The following is a 19742-nucleotide window of genomic DNA, read 5'->3' on the forward strand; positions in this document are numbered from 1 at the left end:
ATCGCTTCTTTTAATACAACAAGCTTCAACGTCGTGCTGGACGCAGAAGAAACGTCCAGATTTACAGCGTGGGGAAACATAAATACAGAATTAAAACAGCAGCTTTACATCATATACAACCTGTTACAGGTACAACATGCAGGACACGTTTCCAAGGATTCCCAGTTCAGAGCACGCAGATTTATTTTTTATTTATTTCAGGTTTATTCAACAGGTAAGTCATTAAAAACAGATTCTACTTCATGGTGGAGTTTCTGTAGAGCTGTGCCCTCGGTTCTGTAAACCCTTCTGATGGAAGATTCATCCTCACCTGCCAGGTGTGAAGCCACTGATCAGCGTGGAAACATGAGTCTCAGGCCACAGTGGAGGCTCGTGGCAGAAACGCTAACGGTGGGAGTTACTTACGGGTGCGTAGTGAATTTGAACCGAGCTGTAATGGATGCAGGGCAGAATAAGAGCCGCTGTAAAAAGGTTCGATGTGTTCTTACTCGACGGGGTTACGGATGGTTTTCATGTCGGTGAGGACGATGCTTCTGTAGCTGCGCTCCAGCCCCTCCATGAACGCCAGGTAGCTGCTGACTGTGAAGCCCTGGATCGGCTCCTCCTGCAGGTGGAAAGAAGAGCTAATTGATTTATTTCTACACGTACAGGTCAGTTTACCGTCATGGGGGATGACTGATGACTGACCTCAGAGAGACATTTATCACAGAGAGTCTGCGTTATGAACGTCATGGAGCTGAAACGAATGGAGGCTGACCAGATGAGGGAGGTGGAATGAGAAGATTCCTGAGGAATTATGGGAAATGTAGGATCCTTTTTCTTTTTGGAGTTTTTGGTCCAGAGTAGAGATTAAAGGTCAGGACATAATTTTGACCATTATTTTGAAATTTCCCTTTAAAGCCTTCATCTGGACCTCGCTGCATGGAGACGCTCCACTTTGAATAAAACTGATTTGTTTCCATGAAGCAGTTCAACCAAAGAGTGATTCCTCCCTCTGGGTTGTTTCATTTCAAGGACTTTTATGGCCTGATGAGGTAAAAATATCAGCGTTTCAAAATGCTTTTTCTGTTATCCTTTCGATTATTTAGCGACCCCTCAGTCTCATTGGGGGGTCTCTTTGAGGATGACGGTGTGCAGACAGGTAATAGCTTGGTGTTGAGGCAGATTACTGTGTTATCATTCATTTTGTTAAGAAGTGAAGTGTGAATAATTCGATATAACCTTTCCATTAAAATACTTTACATTCAATCTATTTCAAAGTCACAGGAAATCAAATTAAATCTCTGGGAATCGAAAGCTGCGCCAGGAAACAACATCCCTGCTCAGCGCTCGGCTAATGAGGTTTTACGTGTCGGAAAAGCAAAACAATATCTTAATAAGCATCTCCACGACGCAGGTGAACACAAAACAAGACGTGTGTTAATGTGCAGCGGTATCGTAACCGTCTCCGAGACGAGAATCAAAGCAGACAAAGGAACATTTTATTTGGCTCATTTGTTCAGTCAGGGTTTTAATTTTGGGCACCATAATTGCTGCCTGAGCTGCAGTTTAGATCTGCCAGGAAACACGGCCTCGTGGGCAATGCAAACACTGCAACAGAGCAAATAACCGTGACTGGTGTGCATTACGTCGTGAGTGGCATCATCAATTAGCAGCCTGAGAAGAGCTGCACCCACAAGAAGCACCGCATTCAGAACAACAACACACAGCAAACAGCGTGATTTCTGCGATCCAGGCCAAGACCTTTAAAAACTCCCCGGCGTCTAACGACCTCTGCAGCTCGTCAGCACTCTAATTCTCTTTCATCACGCTGCACAGTGTGTTTCTGGAGAATCTAATTCCGGTTTTCTTTCTGCAGGTAAATAACAGTGACAAGGACGCGACACAGTGAGAACACGGTCGATACTGTGAGAACAATTTAAGGTTGGAGACTCGTCCTGATAACGCAGAACACCAGCGTTTGCCAACCTGGAGGTCGAGACATCGAAACGTGATCATAAAAACTAACCTGAGGGGCCACGAGATCAAGACCAGGATCAAACACACATTTGTCCTCTCATGGAGTCCAGTATACAGATGGCAGTGCTGGTCTGTCAGTCCACCACTTTGATCCAGATTTAAATACTGCAACAGCTTTCTGATCTCTAGCGCCACCAGCAGCTCAACGCTTCTGTTTTTTTAATTAAAATATCTCAACAACTATTGGATGGTTGCCATGAAATTTGGTTCCCAGAGGACGAATCCCACCGACTTCAGTGATGCTAGCATGCTGTTGCTAGCATTTAGCTCATAGCATTAGTTTACTGCTGCCTCAAAGCAGTTAGCATGGCTGTAAACTCGACTTTAAATTGAGGAGAAATCCCTTTGGTTGTGGCCCCTCGTCAAGGAGGAGATGTCTGTAAGTTCTGAGCTGCTTGAGTCCTGAAGAGGTGAAACTACACAGTGTAAATAAAAAAGAACATTCAGAAAATTAAGTTTAGTTTTGTGGACCCAAAATTTTTTTTTCTTATCTGCTACCCTGGAAATCATCTCGCTACCTCTTAAATTCATCTCATGACCTGTTGTGGGATTCCCAGCCCTCAGGCTCACTGCCTGGAAGCACCAAAGATAACCACCATCCAAAAACCGTGAGGGCAGAATTCAGGATCTTGGTAACCGTGTAGAAAAACCACAAAGGAGTGAAGTGCGAGGAAAAGAGAAAACAGAGAGATGGTTATTTTTTAAAGTGGGCAAATAGTGAGTAGAAAAGGGGCGGTGGTTCAGAGGGGCGGTGGTTCAGAGGGGTGGTGGTTCAGAGAGGTGGTGGTTCAGAGGGTGGTGGTTCAGAGGGGCGGTGGTTCAGAGCGTGATGGTTCAGATGGGTGGTGGTTCAGAGGGGTGGTGGTTCAGAGGGTGGTGGTTCAGAGCGTGATGGTTCAGAGGGTTGGTGGTTCAGAGGGGAGCACGTAACGTCATGAAGAAATGAGTTTTCAGTCTGATGAAGGACTCTGCTCATGTGATTCCAGGCAGCAATAAATTAGGACATAAAACACTTTACTTTCATTTTAATTACATGTTTTATGAATTAGAGCTCACATTCTACACTTTGATTTACTGATGTTAATAAAGAGTCGTTTCACTGTAAGCAGCTACATAACTCTCAATCTATTAAATCCATATTTTGTCGGTGTGAACGTCCCGATGGTCTACGTGTGTGTGTTTGTGTGTGTGTGTGTGTGTGTGAACAGCAAGTATAAAGTCTGCTCTGGATGCGAGTCAGATTCTTTATTTCAGCCCAGATTTCTGAGATTAGTCCTGAGCAATCATCAGAACTAAAGTTGGCCTGTTCGTTTATCTCGCAGGAAACGCTGCTGACACAGTTAAAGCCGTGAAGGAGAGCAGAGATAAGCAGCGGAATCACCGGGGAGAGTATTTTTGGTCTGTTGTTTCCTCTGGGAGATTTAAGGAGGGTGAAAAAAGGAGGATGCAAAGACACGAGTTTGTAGGATTTAGTGTCTGACTAACGTGGATTTCTCAAGTTTAACACAACATTTACCATTCAGCAGCAGGCGACACGAGCTGCTTAATGTTCCACATAATCTTCAAGATACATGAACCATTCGCACTTATGAGATCATTAGGTAAGCTAATTAATGCATTAATTACCAAAGATTTCAACGTTTTCTTAAGCTTGTCCTCACATGACAAATGAGTGGGATTAATATTCAGTGTGGGTTCGCCCAGGAGGAGAAATTAGTGGGAATATATTGTTATAATATCGTAGCCAGAAACTAACAGCAGACTGACTCAGTTCATTCATTCCTCGTTTACATTCACAGACAACTGGATTTTTATAGATTACAGAAGTCATTGTTTGACATAAAGCAGCTAAAATACTGATTTGCAAGGCACTGTGGGAAACACAACATGCTAAAGTTCAAACGAGCGCTAAAGTTTGTCTTCTTTTATTTTATAACAAAGGGACCTCAGGCGACACAGTTGTCACAGGCAACACAGCTCATAAACCTGGAATGGTTAATCAAAATAACACGTTACATAAAGTAACTTTTTTAATGTAAACAAACAGACTTTTTAATATTTATCAATCAAAATACTCCTATGAATTAAAGCCATGAACTGAAATACACACAGCAGACCCAAATGATTAATCACAGTGTAACCATTAGCAACTAAAATTTAAGTTAAATGCTAACAACAAGGAAGGCTAACGGCGTTAGCTTAACATGCTAACCGGCGTTGCTAACCGCGAGCTAGCGGCGCTAATCGGGAGCAGTCAACAACATTATCACACTCAACAGTCTCATATCACTCTCTAAGACTGCCTAGCCATGAAACGAATACCAAAACGATATATTTTTATGTTACACATTGTTAGCAGTCTGTTTCTTTAGCTGCAGCTTACCAATGGGCCGTGTGCTTCTGCCACAATACCCGACACAACTAACGTAAACGATAACACCGGAAATCATGCGGACCCTTTCAAAATAAAAGTGGGAGTGCAAACTCTTAAAATAAATGAGCTAGATTCACAAATAAAGGTCAAATAACTAAAGTCTTGACAGTGTTGTCTTCATATTTTAAACATTTGGCTCATCTGGTTTTCAGTTGTCAGTCTGGGTGATCATTTAGCTCAATCTCTTTTCACATGTAGTTGATGAGAAGAAGGACTTTAAGGTTCATCCAACAATCAGCAGAGATAAATACGCTCGAGAAGCAAAGATACGTCCATGAACATCAGACTTTCAGGGTTCCCCCAGTGGACCAATCAGGGCCGTTCAAAGCGACCAGGTGAAGAGTGGAGTACATGCAGACTCAAAGAGCAGAGCCTGAAGCTGAGCCCACGAGCTCAACACGGCCACGATTAATAAAGCAACACACCTGTCGTCACAACACGTGCTCAGCTCTGATTGGACAGCTATTTTCTAATATTGCAATTATACTAGCACATCAGCAGTTGATTACTAAGTGGTTAATTAGCTGAGAGATGTGCTTACACACTTTGTTTCTGTAGCTTATGAAGAATATGAAGCCATGATGATCAGTTTTATCACAGTTTGAGGTGTTTTAACACAGGTGAGCTGGAGCAGAAAATACCTGCAGTGAAACTTTTCATCAGCGCTGCTCTTAGTTCCTCTTCCAGTGAAGCTCTGAGAGAACCGATGCCGCTGCAGCAGCGTCAAAGCTAACCTCTGCTAACAGTCGTGCTGTCGTCACACCTGCCCATCACTGCCAGGAGTTCCTCACAGGACGCCGATCGGTCTGAACAACTTCAGCCATAAACGAATAACTCGAATCCTGGCGTCACGTGAACAAGGTCACCGCGTTGTGCTGCTGGGAGACTCTTTGACTGAATACCGAGGTAACATGAGAGAAAGGTAAGAGGAGAATCCTCATCAGGCCTCATCACACCTGCTTCTCCTGTGTGCCGGCTGGTATCTGTATCTGAAATAACCTCCGTCTCTCTGCCTGCACTTCAGCTGCAGCCACACTCAGTCAGCAGCTGTAACGAGTCATTTGGCTTTTCAAATTTTCATTTAGATGAAATATAGATAAACCCCCTAGTGAGACAGGATCAGTGTAGAGGGGAGTGAGTGTGTGTGTGTGTGTGAATGTTTAAAATAACAGTCTAATACCATATCTGTCAGAGTAAAATACTTCCTTCACATTGTTCCCGCAGAGAGAGGCGAGGAGAGGAGGAAGATAAGGCCTTCGGACGCAAAGCAGCATGTCTGAAAGTTTCAAGAGTTCAGCTCAGGACGAGGACTGTTTAAGTTTCTGTCTCACACACACACACACAGTCTCAAAGCTGTCTCTTGCAGCAGTATCTGATGCTACAGCTCATTAGAAGAGCTTCCTCAGATAAAGCCTCCATAACTGATCTTTTATTCACAGAAACTGTCAGCGGCGGCTCGTGGCGATGTTAACACCACAGCTATCAGCCGGAGACAAGACGGATTGAAATGCTTAATGAGTAATGATGATGATGAGCGCGTCGTGTCAGGCCGTGCCTCATTCGCACAGCCGCTGTTTAATGTAGCTTTGGACGTTAGCAGGAGAACACATCTCTGAGACGGTGACTTCAGACCTTCGGCGAAGTCTTTGGGGCCACTCTTCATCGCGGCGTTCATCAAATATTCACCGAGCTGAACTGACTACAATGACGCGTTAACTTTCAGAATGGGCTTCCTCTCACAGCACATCTCCAGCAAAATGCCCCACAGTGGGCAGCTCTGTGAGCACATTCAAAAAGTCGATGGGTTATTCATTTTGGATGTGGATCATGGAGCGCTGCTGCGTTGCAACTGAAACGCTGTAGAAAAACTAAACCGAATTATTACTGACGCCTGTGAGATAATTTCACAGTTAAAAAAGAAAGCATTTTTTATACAGAGCAAACATGAGTGACAGATATTAGGCCTGTCAATTTTATGTGAAACTGAAACTTTAATAATTAGTTTGAAATCAACAGACTGTTTGAAGTAGTTTTGCTTGAGGTCCAGCAGAGGGCGCTCTTAACGCCCGCTATCAGCTTGCTGCCTGTTTAATCTACGTGGAAACGAAGCTAATAAATAAAAATGGGGAAAAGCCGCGCTGATCGGATGATCACCGAAGTGTTCTGAACGGATGAGATGAAGATTCAAGCGTCTTTATTGTCATTGAGCATGTCAATGAAATTTTCATTGCAACCCCCATGTTAGGAACAAATAGTAAGAAAGATAAGAAGATTAGAAAGAATAAAATAAAGATAACTACAATAAAATTAAATAAACATGCAGTAAAAATATCTGAAAAAGCAATTAAAAATATACCAGAATGAAAATATACTAAGACAATAAAATATACTAAACAATAAACAATAAAATATGGAAGTGAAATGTGCAACAGAATAAAATATACAAGCAGAATAAAATATACACAGTGAAATGTACTGACAGAATAAAATATACCAGTGAAGAGCAGCTGTCTTCCTCCTCAATGACAACACATGTGAGGACTCACCTGAGAACACCTGAGCTGATGCAACTGTGTGATAACAGCCAGGAAAATATAAGGACACAACACACAACACTGCGGCTCACCTTGAGGAAGACCTGCAGCTCCTGGGACTGTGTCCGCTGCAGGATGTCAGGCTGCAGGTGTTTGAAGATGGCCACGCACATGTACACCTGGTAGTCAGGGCCCATCACCACACAGGTGGAAAGGTAGTGGCACACTTCTGTCCAGTCCAGGTAGTTCCAGAAACACTGCGTCAACCAGTGGAGACACATCTGCGGGCAGAAAGACAAACGTCCGCTTCATCAACTTCCTGTTGAATCCTTCGCTGAGATTAAACCTGTCAAACGAATATTAGAAATTCCTGTGATCAAATCTCATTTGTTCACATTTAATACAGGTGAAAGAAAAGAAGACCCCAATTATACTGTAATATGAACGCTCCACTCGATGCTTCTGACAAATAATGAATCATGTCTCCCAGCATCATCCTTCTTCCTGTAATAAATCAAATGTCGTATAAAATGTTTCCTCATCATTAATACTCAGAGCTCTCGTCAACATACCTTTTCTATTAAAGGGAAATAATTCATATTCTACAGAATTACAAATAACCATTGTCTGAGTTTAGAGATGTGTTTTCAGGTAAAAAGTGTTCACATTTTACTTCCATCTGGACAAATAACTACAGGCTAACAAAAAGAGTCAAACCAGTCAATAATGAGGCAGCGCAGGATAAACAGTCCATGCAGGGAAGGACTCAAAAGATAGAAGTGATGTTCATTTGTCCTACTTTACAAGAATCAATAATAATAACAATAAGACATTTAAATCCTGAACACCTCGGTCAGGTGAGCTACGGGTTTTATCTGCAGGCTGCAGGGCTCAAAGTTCACTAATTAAAGATGGAGGGGGTCTGTACGGCATGAAGGGATTCACAGGTAGCCGTCAGAGTTACCCTCAGCCAAAAGGCCTCATGATAATGCTCATGGTTCTATAATAAAGGCTAGCTGTGCTACTTCAAAGCAGGTACAGTTTCTCCAGTCTCAGAACCAGTCGGCTCCCGTCTGAAGACGATAGCTAATGTTTGTGGGCTTGTTGTAGATAACTGATAACCAGGCGGAGACTTCCTCTTCCACTGCTTACGGTCCGATCAGCAACTTGACCTTCAAACTCCACCTTTCAGCTCAAACTCCACCTTTCAACTCATCTCTATGAGCTGATATCTGAACATGAAAGCTACCTGGTCATCAGGTGATAGCTGCTGGGTTCAGAGATTTTAATTCAGCCACTGAGTTTTGCCTCTTTTGCTCTACACTGTTTACCTGCTCAGACCTGATTGGTCAATACTCAGACTACAAACTGACTACAAATGAAAACCAGAAAGCTTCTGACACTAAAGTCCTGTTTCTTGCCTACAGATTCTGCATTCATACGTAGATCGGTCATCATGGCTAATGTGAATCATTCATCCTCACATTTACATGATTGAGGTCATCACCGACCTGCCGACTTAACGAGCGTTTTAATTACCTGAACTCGCACAGCTGTGCCATCGCGCTCCGCTCTCCGTGTCTGGAGTCTGTATTTACTTCATTTGCTGACTCGGCTTTATCAGCTTTTCTAAATGAGTCTTTCTGAAAATGTTTACTTTGAGAGTGAAAAATGATGAGTCACAGCAGGCTGGAATATTGAGGTGGGATCAGGGGACGAAGAGACGAGGAGACGCATGCTAATGTTTATTTCTCCAGCTGATGACTGAGGGATATTAATGCAGCGGCTCAACAAGGTGTTCTCACCTGTTGTCAGAGAGGAGAACAAAGTGCCGCAGAGTCTAAAGCAAAAGGATCAATTCTTCCACTGAGGACATCAGATCATCTGTCTGTTAGCTTCGTTCTGCAGTGATCAATGATTTCTCCCACTGATCAGAAACTGAAGGCAGCAGATACAGATACATACACGAGCATGTCGAATCCAACCAAAAGGTTGAACGACGTTGGTTTAAAGATGTTTTAAAGTGTATTATGAAAGGTTAAAAATATCTACACCTGAGGTGCTTTTGCCCTTAAAGACGTTACTTCATGCAGATGAAAGCATGAAGCTGCTTCACCAACGTTACAGTGTGATGAAATTTGAGCCTCTCTGGGCGGGGCTGACAGGACTGCCAACCAATCAAGGGGTAGCTGTTGAACAATGCATCTTTCATTAAAGCCGGGTTTTAAAGTCCTGAACACTGACACCAAACAGTTCAAAGAGTCTGCAGACATGCTAGCAGTTAGCACGAAACACAAAGTGCAGCTAAGGCTGATGGGTAGTTTTGCAGAAAGTACCGGAGAAATAAGAAAATTTGACCTGATGATGGCGCTAAACACAGAGCGGGTTCTCCCGGGTTAGTAACACTCTGACAGATGACAAACGACTTCCTGTTAGCAGCTCAAAGCAACACCATGTCAGTGCTAACAGCAATATGACACACAGACTGAAGTGATGAATATAATAAATGGCCTCAGTATAAAATGTAGCTAAAATATAGGCATATCCTAAATATTAATATAGATGGTAAAATACACCATACAGTGTATATCTATAAATATAGATATTTATGTTTCTGTGGTATTGTTATTGGCTTTTATTGAACTTGGACCAGGTTAAGGCATCATGCTGTGGTCCCACTCTGTTTTCCAGCTAATAAATCACAGATAAAGTCATCTGCAGGCATCTGCAGTAAAAAATGTGACACTACAATAAATCCAAATTGAAATTGAACTGAAAGTCAACCTCACGGTGGTCCGACAGGAAGTCAGGGATCCCCAAAGTCAGTCGGATTCCTCCTCTGGGGAACATGAATGTTTGAATGCTGCTGACATTAGCGTCCTCAGAGCCACGCTGCCAGAAAGGCTCATGAACAAAAACCGAACATGTACTCTGAGTACTTGACCTCACACGGAGGCAGCAGCAGATAAATACGCCGTGGTGATAAAATCTGCTGCTGCTCATTATGATTCGACTGCAGTCAGTCACTGTGAGTCTGACAGAGCTTCACACCCTCATATCCAGACGATAAACAGTGCACACGCTGAGTTTTAACTAATTGCCACGCCAGTAATTAGCCACTGTGCTCACTAACGACACGAGCCTGCTCAAGCATACAGACGATCTTACTTACGCTCCATAAACATATTACATTATCGCCCCCTCCTCAGCTATACGCTAATGAAAATACTGGCACCCTAATTTGTGTGTTGAGATAAAAACATGGCACTGCAGGATCCATCCTGCCCCTGGTTTTTAAACCCTGAGGAAGAAAAACAAGCACATGTACAGTACGTTCTGTGACTATAAATCCCTTCAAGGTCTCTCCAAGAGCGCCTCTTTTCCTGATAGTGGCAAAATGTGCTTTCCTCTGGGCCAAAGGTGACTGACAGTATATTCTCCTCCTGCCATAAACAAGCCTTCACAGCCGTCATTAACCTGAGCGCGTCAGGTCACGTCGGCCACGCAGACCTGAATGTTCTGCAGGAGATCTGAGCGATATTTCATCGTCATGTGATCAGATGATTATGATTTAGGATTACAAGCATGTGGAAATTAAAAACTATCAAACTGAGATGTGTATTAACTCTAAAGTAGTTCATTAGATTAGATCATGCGCCTAATTCGCATTTTTTTATTTCAAAATTTCACTAAAAAATAGTGAAAATAGACGGAAACACGACTACTTTACTTTATAATTAAAATTTCATATTTAATTCAAAATGTGTTCTCACCATGTTCCTAAGACTCTTGTGGTGAAGTATCATCACTTTTATGTGCAGGATGTGATGCTTTTCTTTAGGTCCGATCACCGTCTCACTCATTTTAGTCAACGGAAAAACAACTGGCAGCTATTTTCATAATCCACTCATCGTTTCTGTAACTTTTCAGGCAAAAATGCTAAAAACAAGACGTCACCTTGGCGAGTTTCTGACATCTTATTGACTCAACAATCAGCCGATCAATCGAGAAAACAACCAGCACATTAATCGATGATGACAGTAATTGATTGTTGCAGCCCTGAGCTCAAAGTGTTTCTTATTTAGGTCACATGAACATCACACCTCATGTTTCCTGCCATCAATCAGCTGATTTATGCTCACAGGTCACTGCTGACACACACACACACACACACACACACACACACACACACACACACACACACACACACACACACACACACACACACACACACACACACACAATGCTTCATTTGCTGCTGCTGCTTCGTCAGGCTTTCAAAGCTCAAACTTTTGGAATAGATATTTCCATTTCTGACTGAAGATCAGTTGCCCATTATCGCCTTGAAGAGCGACGAGATGAGCTGAATGTCAACGCGTGACTTCACCCTGGAGACGGCGAGTTCAGATCTTGCGAGCGCTCCTGCCGCCGTGCATCGTGAGAGCCTCGACTGTCAGCTGCCGACACACAGACGGCTGGATCAAACACGGGAGGATTCAAGGTGAGTCTGCCTTTTTTTCTGCCTCCTTGTTTGTGAGAGAAGTCTGCGTCAAAAGATCTAACTTCTCAACTGCTTTGTTAAAGAAAAAGACTCAACGTCAAAGCCGCGTTTTGGTATTTTAAAGTCGACTGAAGTCAAAGTCGAATGTTTCACGGGGCGACCGAACGTGTGGTTAAAAAGCTCTCGCTGACATCATAAATGAAACATTTTTATTCGGCAACAGCCACAAAACAAAATGAGCTGCTGACTCTTTTGGTGTCAGTATAAATGCACTTTAATTCAGTTTAATTTAAATCAATCTAATCCAGATTCAGTTCCTGTTATGTCCTCCATCAGTCATGACTGAATCTCTTCCAAACGGGTGTTTTTGGAGCATTCCACTGACACAATGTGGACAAAAACGGTCATCTTATGGTCATATTGTTCCTGGTCTGAAAGCACTTTCAGTTGTTCTCAGTATCTGTCCAATAGCTTTGCTTTATATTAGTCAATGTTAGTGAAACCTGATTCAGTTCTGATTCAGACTTTCAGGAGTGAAAACAGCACAAAGCAAAAGAAGCATTAACCTCTGTGTGCATGGTGGGAATCTCTGGCACCTGACTGGGGGTGTGGGGACTGAGTATTCAGGGCCCACAATGATACTAGCTCTGGATCCTGGAGGGGTCTGCAGAGGACACCTACAGTCTGTACAGGGTCCAGAATGTAAACCTGAAACAGCCTGCAGCTGGTTTCTGGTCTGAGTCCTGAACAGGGTTTACTTGAACTGGTGTGTGCAGGAACTGTTGCTGAAGAGTTTCTGATCGTACGACTGACGACTGATCACTGACTGTGTTTGTAAATGTTCAACTGGCTCGTCCTGCAGAAACTGATCGTGTCTGTGCTGCTAACTGACATTGTCCAGGTTTAACCCTTCATTGTTTGCAGCTGCTGGCTAACTAACACTCTGTAACAGTGATCAGTGACAGATCACAGATTACTGGAACTGCCTGTTTTTAATGTGTATAATTGATCAGAGGAACACTGGTTCAACCTTTATCCACCTTATGTTGCAGGGATGATCAGGTTCAATGTCCCAGAAAAGGTCCAGGACTTTATCGTTGTATCGCTCAATACTGAGCGTGTTGTGCTCTTATGGATCAGTATTTGTTTAATTAATCAATATGCAGCAATTAAAATATATGAATGATCTGATCCACGTAAAGTAATGAAACAAGTAGAAGAACTGAAGTCTCAGTGGCAGTCACAGTGTCACTGTGCTGTAACTGGACAAAGACCGCAAAGAGACTTTCAGGACTGATAAATGATCCACATCCTGAGCTGACACCTTGCACCAGTTTTCCTCTGACTCAGTCTGTACCTGTGATGGAGTGAAGCCGGACATCCTGAAGGCGGAGTGGACCAGAGGAACTTCAGCCCTCAGCAGCATCTCCACGTAGTGAGCCGTGCACCAGTACAGCGGAGGGATTCCCGACTCGGCGACTGGCACGGGAACGTGGACCTGTCACCAGAAACACCAGGTCTTTATGTCAGAGCAGCTTTAGATCTCAGCTCCAGCTGTAAATAACCGGCTATTTTGTTTATATTCAAACAAAAAAACAGAAGAAATCAGGAGCTGTGGAGGTAAAAACATCTTGAATTCGTCTTTATTTTGAGTGACAGAAACATCATGTGACCACACACAGGTGTGTGTCTGCGTGTGTTCACATTCCCTCCTAGACTTGCTGCTGCCTCTTCATCATTTGTGCCCTTTCTTTCTGAAATTCGGCGGCTGCGTCCACATCAAACATGCTGAGAGCTCGTGAAACACGTTCGGTCCGATCGAGCCGTAATTCACTCAGACGACAGACGCTGGGATGATGACAGCAGAGCTTAATCTCAGTCCCACCCTGCAGTTTAGAATGATTGAAACTAGAATACTTCCCCTAACTTGAACTTTTCCTTTTACTCCTTTATTTCTCCTCTTTTCCCCCTCATTTATCTCCTGCAGTCATCTTCCTCCTCAGACCGCTCCTCTTCTTCTTTCAGCTCGGTAAAAAATATCCTGTTTGTTTTTCACCACATTGAGAAATGAGGACGCACAGTCGCACTGGAAGTCATTACGGGAGAAACGTTGGGATTCATCATCATCTTCATTTATTCATGTTCTTTCTTTGCTGTTGCGTCGATGCGATTGTTGACGTGCTGAAGGATGGGGGGGGGGGTTAAAGGAGGAGGAGGCAGAGACAGATGTGCATTTCACATCTGGAGGGACTTCAAAGGACTTTAAAGGACACGCGGCTGTCAAACCGAACCATACGGGGACAATTACTGGTAAAATTTAGTCAGTTTAAAGCGGTGACGGGTCGGCTGACCTTTACTTTGCCAGTCAAATGTCAGGAAAACAAGGGGTGTAGATATAGATTAACAAATTTATTTAACACAAGGAAAACCAGGGTAAACCAAAACTCAGGGAACTATGATTTAAGACACACTAGGGTAAATGGGTTCACACACAGAGAACGAAGACAACACCGGAGCTACGGACAAGACTAAGAACAACTATCAATGTATAAAATAAAGAACAGAAAACGCTCCCGAAGGAGATAGAAACAAGCGGCTATGAAGGACCTTAAGAACTTAACTAACCAAACAACAGAAACAAAAATCACTCCTGGAAACTCGGAGGAAAATAACACTAATAAGAAATAAAACAAAACCAAAGAACAATCTAACAAAGAACTGAAATTCGGCTATAACTAGCGAAAACAAAACAAAGCTAGACTATACAAATTATAATAAAAGGAAAACTCACAAGGAACACGGCACGGACATGAACACAGACAAACCGAGGGGTAACTCAGACATGAACAGAGACACAAACATGATAACGCAAGAAAATAGCCCTCACTGAGGGACTATGGCTATGACTATGACTATGGCTATGGCTATGGCAAGGGAAACACAGACAGCAAGGTGACAAAGACAAACATTTGCACGAAGGCAGTCAAAGCAAGAACAAAGACAAACCAAAGAACACTCACAAGAAACACGGCACAGACAAGAACAAAGACTCAACAAAGAACACGCTCTATGGGGCTATGGCGATGGCGATGGCTATGGCGAGGGAACGCAGACAGCATGGAAGCACAGACAATGACCCGACAAAGACAGGGGGGAAGACACGGACTTATAGACACAAGAAGGAAACACTTGTTTCCACCTGACACACAGGTGGAAACAATCAGACAATCACAAGGACGGAAAACACAGGAAGTAAAGTAACCCAAAGACACATAACATGAACCTTCCAAATAAAACAGGACGTGACAAAACTCAGACAAAGACAACACAAAATGGGAAACTTAATAAAAAACCGGCGTGCAGAGCACGGGTCATGACATCAAAGTCACAAGCAGGAGAGTTTTTATCTGAAAAGCTCGTCCTGTATCCTGTACTGCAGTTGTATTTGCACACTGTTGTACTCACAGAGGCGTGTATCCTGGCTGGCCAGATGAACGCAGACGTCAGCAGAGAGGACAGGTTGAGTAACAAAGTCAGAGACCGGTCCACGTCTCCGGCCATGATGAGGAACACTGTGGAGGCCAGCCAGTCGTGGCCTGGATAACCGTCCTGCTGTGTGACTGGGGGGCAGAGTTAAAGAGCCAAAGACCGGCGACACAAACACACCTCCTGAGGTTAGCTGTGCAGCATGAAGGTGGTGCGTTGACAATAAATGGGAAAGATGAGGACTGTGGACCAGAACGCTGTTTTTCTTACCTTCACATTAGCCTTCAGTAGCACAATTTAAATTAACATCTTTAATCAAAAGAAAGAAACATTTAACATGTAAAAATAAATCAGAATGAAGTAACAGCCTCTGCATTATGTTACTAATTAACAATCTACAGGGCTGTGCATCAGCGTGGCACAAAGAAAAAGACACTGATTTGACTTGACAGATGTGTTCTGGCAGCAGCGGGTGGTGCAGACACAAATATTCTGCCTCAAAGCTGGAAATCATTGGTTTTATTTTAAGAATTTGTAAAGATTTGGTTCAGGTGAGTCCTTCTGCTGTCAAATAAAGCGTTAAGTTAATACTTCTTTGACACCGTGACACCGGTTTCACCCACAGAGCGAGTGATGCTTTGACAGTCAATTAACCCCGATACAGCAGAGCATCATCTGAGAGCAGAGACACAGCCTCACATCCACCTCTCTGTCTGCAGCATCACTTCGTGGATGGATGAGTGTGAATCCTTCAGCCAGCATGAAAACAAACTGACACGATTCAAACCACGAGGGTCACAACCCAACCAGACCGCAAGCCTCTAACTTCAGGCCTCCTCTCATCAAGCACATCTGGATGCTCTGGAGCATTCACACTGATCGTGTCATTCAGCTGCTGCTGGAGGCGAACGCCCGCACCGGTACGCAGGTCTGAGTCCTGGTCCTGAGGTGAGCCTCGGCTCCAGAGGCTGCCGACACTTCAGGCTGAACAGGACAGCGAACAGAATGGAGCAGCATGTAAAATATGCTTCACAAACTCAGAAATGAGTCAGGATACATTGAGGATGTTGCAACAGTGCGAGTCAGCTGGTTTAACCACTGATCAGAGCTCAGTGACAAACACACAGTTAATCAGCACTGCGTGTTCTTGGAAACTGACTGACACACGAGCTTCATCTGATCCCTCTGAATGATAAAGCATTATAAATAAAGAGGAAAATGAAAATGCAGTTTAATCGTCACTCAATAAAGTGAATGACACTGAATTTAACCCAGAGACGTCTTGATTCTGTGGGTTCTGAGTGAACTTCAGGACATCAGAGCTGCGCTTCAGCTGCAGAAACACTGAGACAGATCTGCATACAGCTGAACTACAATTTAATCCCTCTGCATAAAATATCTTCCTCATATTCGCTCACATGTGAGCGTGTTCTCAGTGTCACAGAGGAAACGTCGGTTTGTTTTCTGTTGTGAAGGCTCTTTATCTCTGCTCACTGTTCTCACGCTCTGTTGTCCACATACAAAGGAGACGTTCTGCAGGAGAGAGGAGGCCGATCAGCCGCCGTTTGGGACAAAAGGAGGCCGAACTGTTCACAGATACAGATGGAGGGAGATAATCTGTATTGTGTTGATCAGACGGAGGTGGACGCTGTCGGTCCCTCCCCGTCTCTCAGAGTGAGACTGCTGCCGCTCACACAGAAACCCTGAACAGAGACAGCAGAAAATACACTGATGAGGAAATCAAACAGGAGTGTGTATTTGTATTTGCATGCATCCACTGCACGATTCAAACACGTTGGGACAGGAGCAACTAAAGACTGGGAAAGATGTGGAACGCTCCAAAAACACCTGTTTGGATCATTCCAAAGCAGTGGCGTGCACAGACTTTTTGAAGGGCAGGGGCGGAAAGGAAAAAAAAGGGCACATATAGCATGTCCTCGCCACTGAAGCTCCCAGAGGGCACTTTAGAGCACGTTTTGGCGTCCAAGAGGGAACTTTAGAGCGCGTTTTGGCGTCCAGGAGGGCACTTTAGCACGCGTTTTGGCTCCCAGGGGGCACTTTAGCACGCGCTTTGGCTCCCAGGGGGCACTTTAGCATGCGTTTTGGCTCCCAGGGGGCACTTTAGCACGCGTTTTGGCTCCCAGGGGGCACTTAAGCATGCGTTTTGGAGTCTAAGAGGGCACTTTAGCACGCGTTTTGGAGTCCAAGAGGGCACTTTAGCGCACGTTTTGGCTCCCAGGGTGCACTTTAGCACGTGTTTTGGCATCCAAGAGGGCAATTTAGTGCGCGTTTTGGAGTCCAAGAGGGCACTTTAGCACGCATTTTGGAGTCCAAGAGGGCACTTTAGAGCGCATTTTGGCTCCCAGGGTGCACTTTAGCACGCATTTTGGCGTCCAAGAGGGCACTTTAGAACGCGTTTTGGCGTCCAAGAGGGCACTTTAGCACACGTTTTGGCTCCCAGGGGGCACTTTAGCCCGCGTTTTGGAGTCCAAGAGGGCACTTTAGCGCACGTTTTTCAAAAACTGTGCCACGAGTGTCGTGATTGAAAGGCTCAGTGGTTCACAAAGGGTGCAGCAAAGTGTCAGGTGGGTGAATATGTTTGTCAGCTCTTCACACCTGCAGATGTGGACTCTTTAAAGGATACTGAGCTCTGAAGCAGTCTGAACTCTCTGTGTGGACAAAAAGATCTTAATGTGCTTCATCAGCAGCGTCAGCTCATTCACAGCATCTTCCTTCAGGAGCGAGAGGTAGCTGCCGTACCTGTAAGGTCAAAGACAGACGGAAATCATGTGTGGAGTTGTGCCCCACCCACCCCCACCCATCACCCAGCGCAGGATTGACTTTACTGACGTTACATGAACACACAACTTCTGGATCATCTTCACACTGTGAGCTTTTCCACAACCCTGCACAAACTCCACAGATCTTTCATCTTAAAAAATTATACAGATTTTTAAATATTTTACTCACTATTTTTATTGTTGTGCACCTTAATACCAAGATAAATTCCTTGTGTGAGAAAACCTACTTGGCAATGAACCTGATAATAATAATAATCATGAAGAAATACCGAGGCCTTATGCAACAAATACACAGCAGCACTCAGTTCAGTGTGGTCACATTTAACTCAGCACGCCTGACACTTGTAAGTCAAGGATTAATTATAAATTCATGTCCAACATCTTTAAATCCTATAAGACACAGTGCTCTGTGGGTAACGCTCACACACTGCGCTCTGTTGATACCAAAAATGCAAACATGGCACTCAGCGCGTCTGAATTTCTCATCTGAACAGCTCCCTTCAGGGGAGGTGTCGAGCAAAGACTTATATCCACCACCGCGTGTAATGTCGCAGCGGGGTGTCATTAAGGACAGAAACGAGCAGCGTGGGCAAAGAACTACAAGTCAAAGGGTCTCCTTACGGGGAAATAAAGAACAGGCAGAGTAATATACACAGCGCCACCATCAGGGAGCAACGAGACCAGCAGGAGGAGCCTTCAGCGCCTCTGTGAGGTCTGACACTCCTGCAGGAGCAGCAGGAAGAAACGCTCCTCTGCATGTAGCCGCATGTTTTTCTGCCTTCAGCAGCTGCACACCAGCGCAGACAGACCGTCTCATCCGGGGTCCTCTGAAGGACACAGCTTCGCCTTCAGACGACCCCGATCATGAACTGGGAAACCGGAGACACGGTTTTCTCTGTTGCTTCAGCGGCGACCTTCTCCCTTTTCAGCAGTGATGCAGCTCTAGAGAAAAGTTTTTGCTTCTAAAAACTAAATCTGGTGTCAGAAAGTGCTCATCTCACACATACGTCCTAACACACACTGTCATAGACTGGGCTCAGTGTGAAATGGAAATGGAAAACTAAGGTGGTAGACTGAATCTAATATCCCAGGAGGGGGGAGTCGGTTCTCAGGTGAGCTTTGAAGTCACAGTAAAATTGCTTGCTGTAAGTGAGTCCGCTGACTGAGCTGCAGTGAGAGTTGAGTTGGTTAAAGTTTAAGTTAATGTTGGAGTGCTGATGTGGCTCTGCCACGAAAGCGCCGAAAGCTTCAGGAAAACTCAGATCAACAGACTGAAGGAGGACAGGTGAGGGTTTCAAACACCTCACAGCAGTTGGCTGGTTGGTCTCTGTGCATCATTAACCAAAGACAATGTGAAAATCACTTTAAATGACCAGAGGTAGCTCTTTCTGTTAATATACACGCATTCATCATTAACTAGCTGCTATAGTGACATATTGGTGATTTATTAGTTATTATAAGGGACTTATTCATGCCTTAGCATGACCATATTCTAAAACTAACTAACTTAAGTACTGTTTATTGATAGAAAGTAAGGAAGCTGTGGTGCATGAATTAATAACATGACTTCTAATAAGGTATTGATAAATGCTTCATAATGACTAATGAAGAGCCAATATGCTACTAATGTGCATGCTAATAAGCAGCTAATTAATGGTGAATATGTGGACCTGACCAAAGCTTTGGGTCAGTTTATATGAGTAAATACATGTGGGACTAATTAAGCACTTTCCTCCAAAACAAATCAGAAACCGTTCCCTTTGTTCCCTTCAGCAGCGCCTGTACTTGGTCTTGGTGCTAATTAGCGGATGTTAGCATGCTAACAGGCTAAATTAAGATGGTGAACATGCATATTTATGCATGTGTGCATACAGCTTGTCATCTCGTCAGGTCCGTCAACGGCTCTCGCTGTGTGTGTTTAATGGTCTTTGTGCAGCAGTGACTGCAGTGACTGTGTCCTGTGAGGT

At 44.0% G+C, this 19742-nt stretch overlaps 1 protein-coding gene across 1 annotated transcript in view; it reads right to left on the reverse strand.

Moving 5' to 3' along the window:
• Positions 1–211: 211 nt before the first annotated feature.
• tbc1d32 (TBC1 domain family, member 32) overlaps positions 212–19742 on the reverse strand; it is a 70562-nt gene continuing 51031 nt past the window's right edge. Inside the window, exons 30-34 of the mRNA XM_041958695.1 lie at positions 17619–17734; positions 14954–15108; positions 12846–12986; positions 7080–7268; positions 212–604 (exon numbers count right to left, since the gene is read on the reverse strand). Coding sequence (XP_041814629.1) covers positions 485–604; positions 7080–7268; positions 12846–12986; positions 14954–15108; positions 17619–17734 — 721 coding nt within the window. The 3' untranslated portion in view covers positions 212–484. The remainder of the gene's footprint in view (positions 605–7079; positions 7269–12845; positions 12987–14953; positions 15109–17618; positions 17735–19742) is intronic.

Source organism: Chelmon rostratus, chromosome 18 (assembly GCF_017976325.1).
Source record: "Chelmon rostratus isolate fCheRos1 chromosome 18, fCheRos1.pri, whole genome shotgun sequence".
NCBI classification, from domain to species: domain Eukaryota; kingdom Metazoa; phylum Chordata; class Actinopteri; order Chaetodontiformes; family Chaetodontidae; genus Chelmon; species Chelmon rostratus.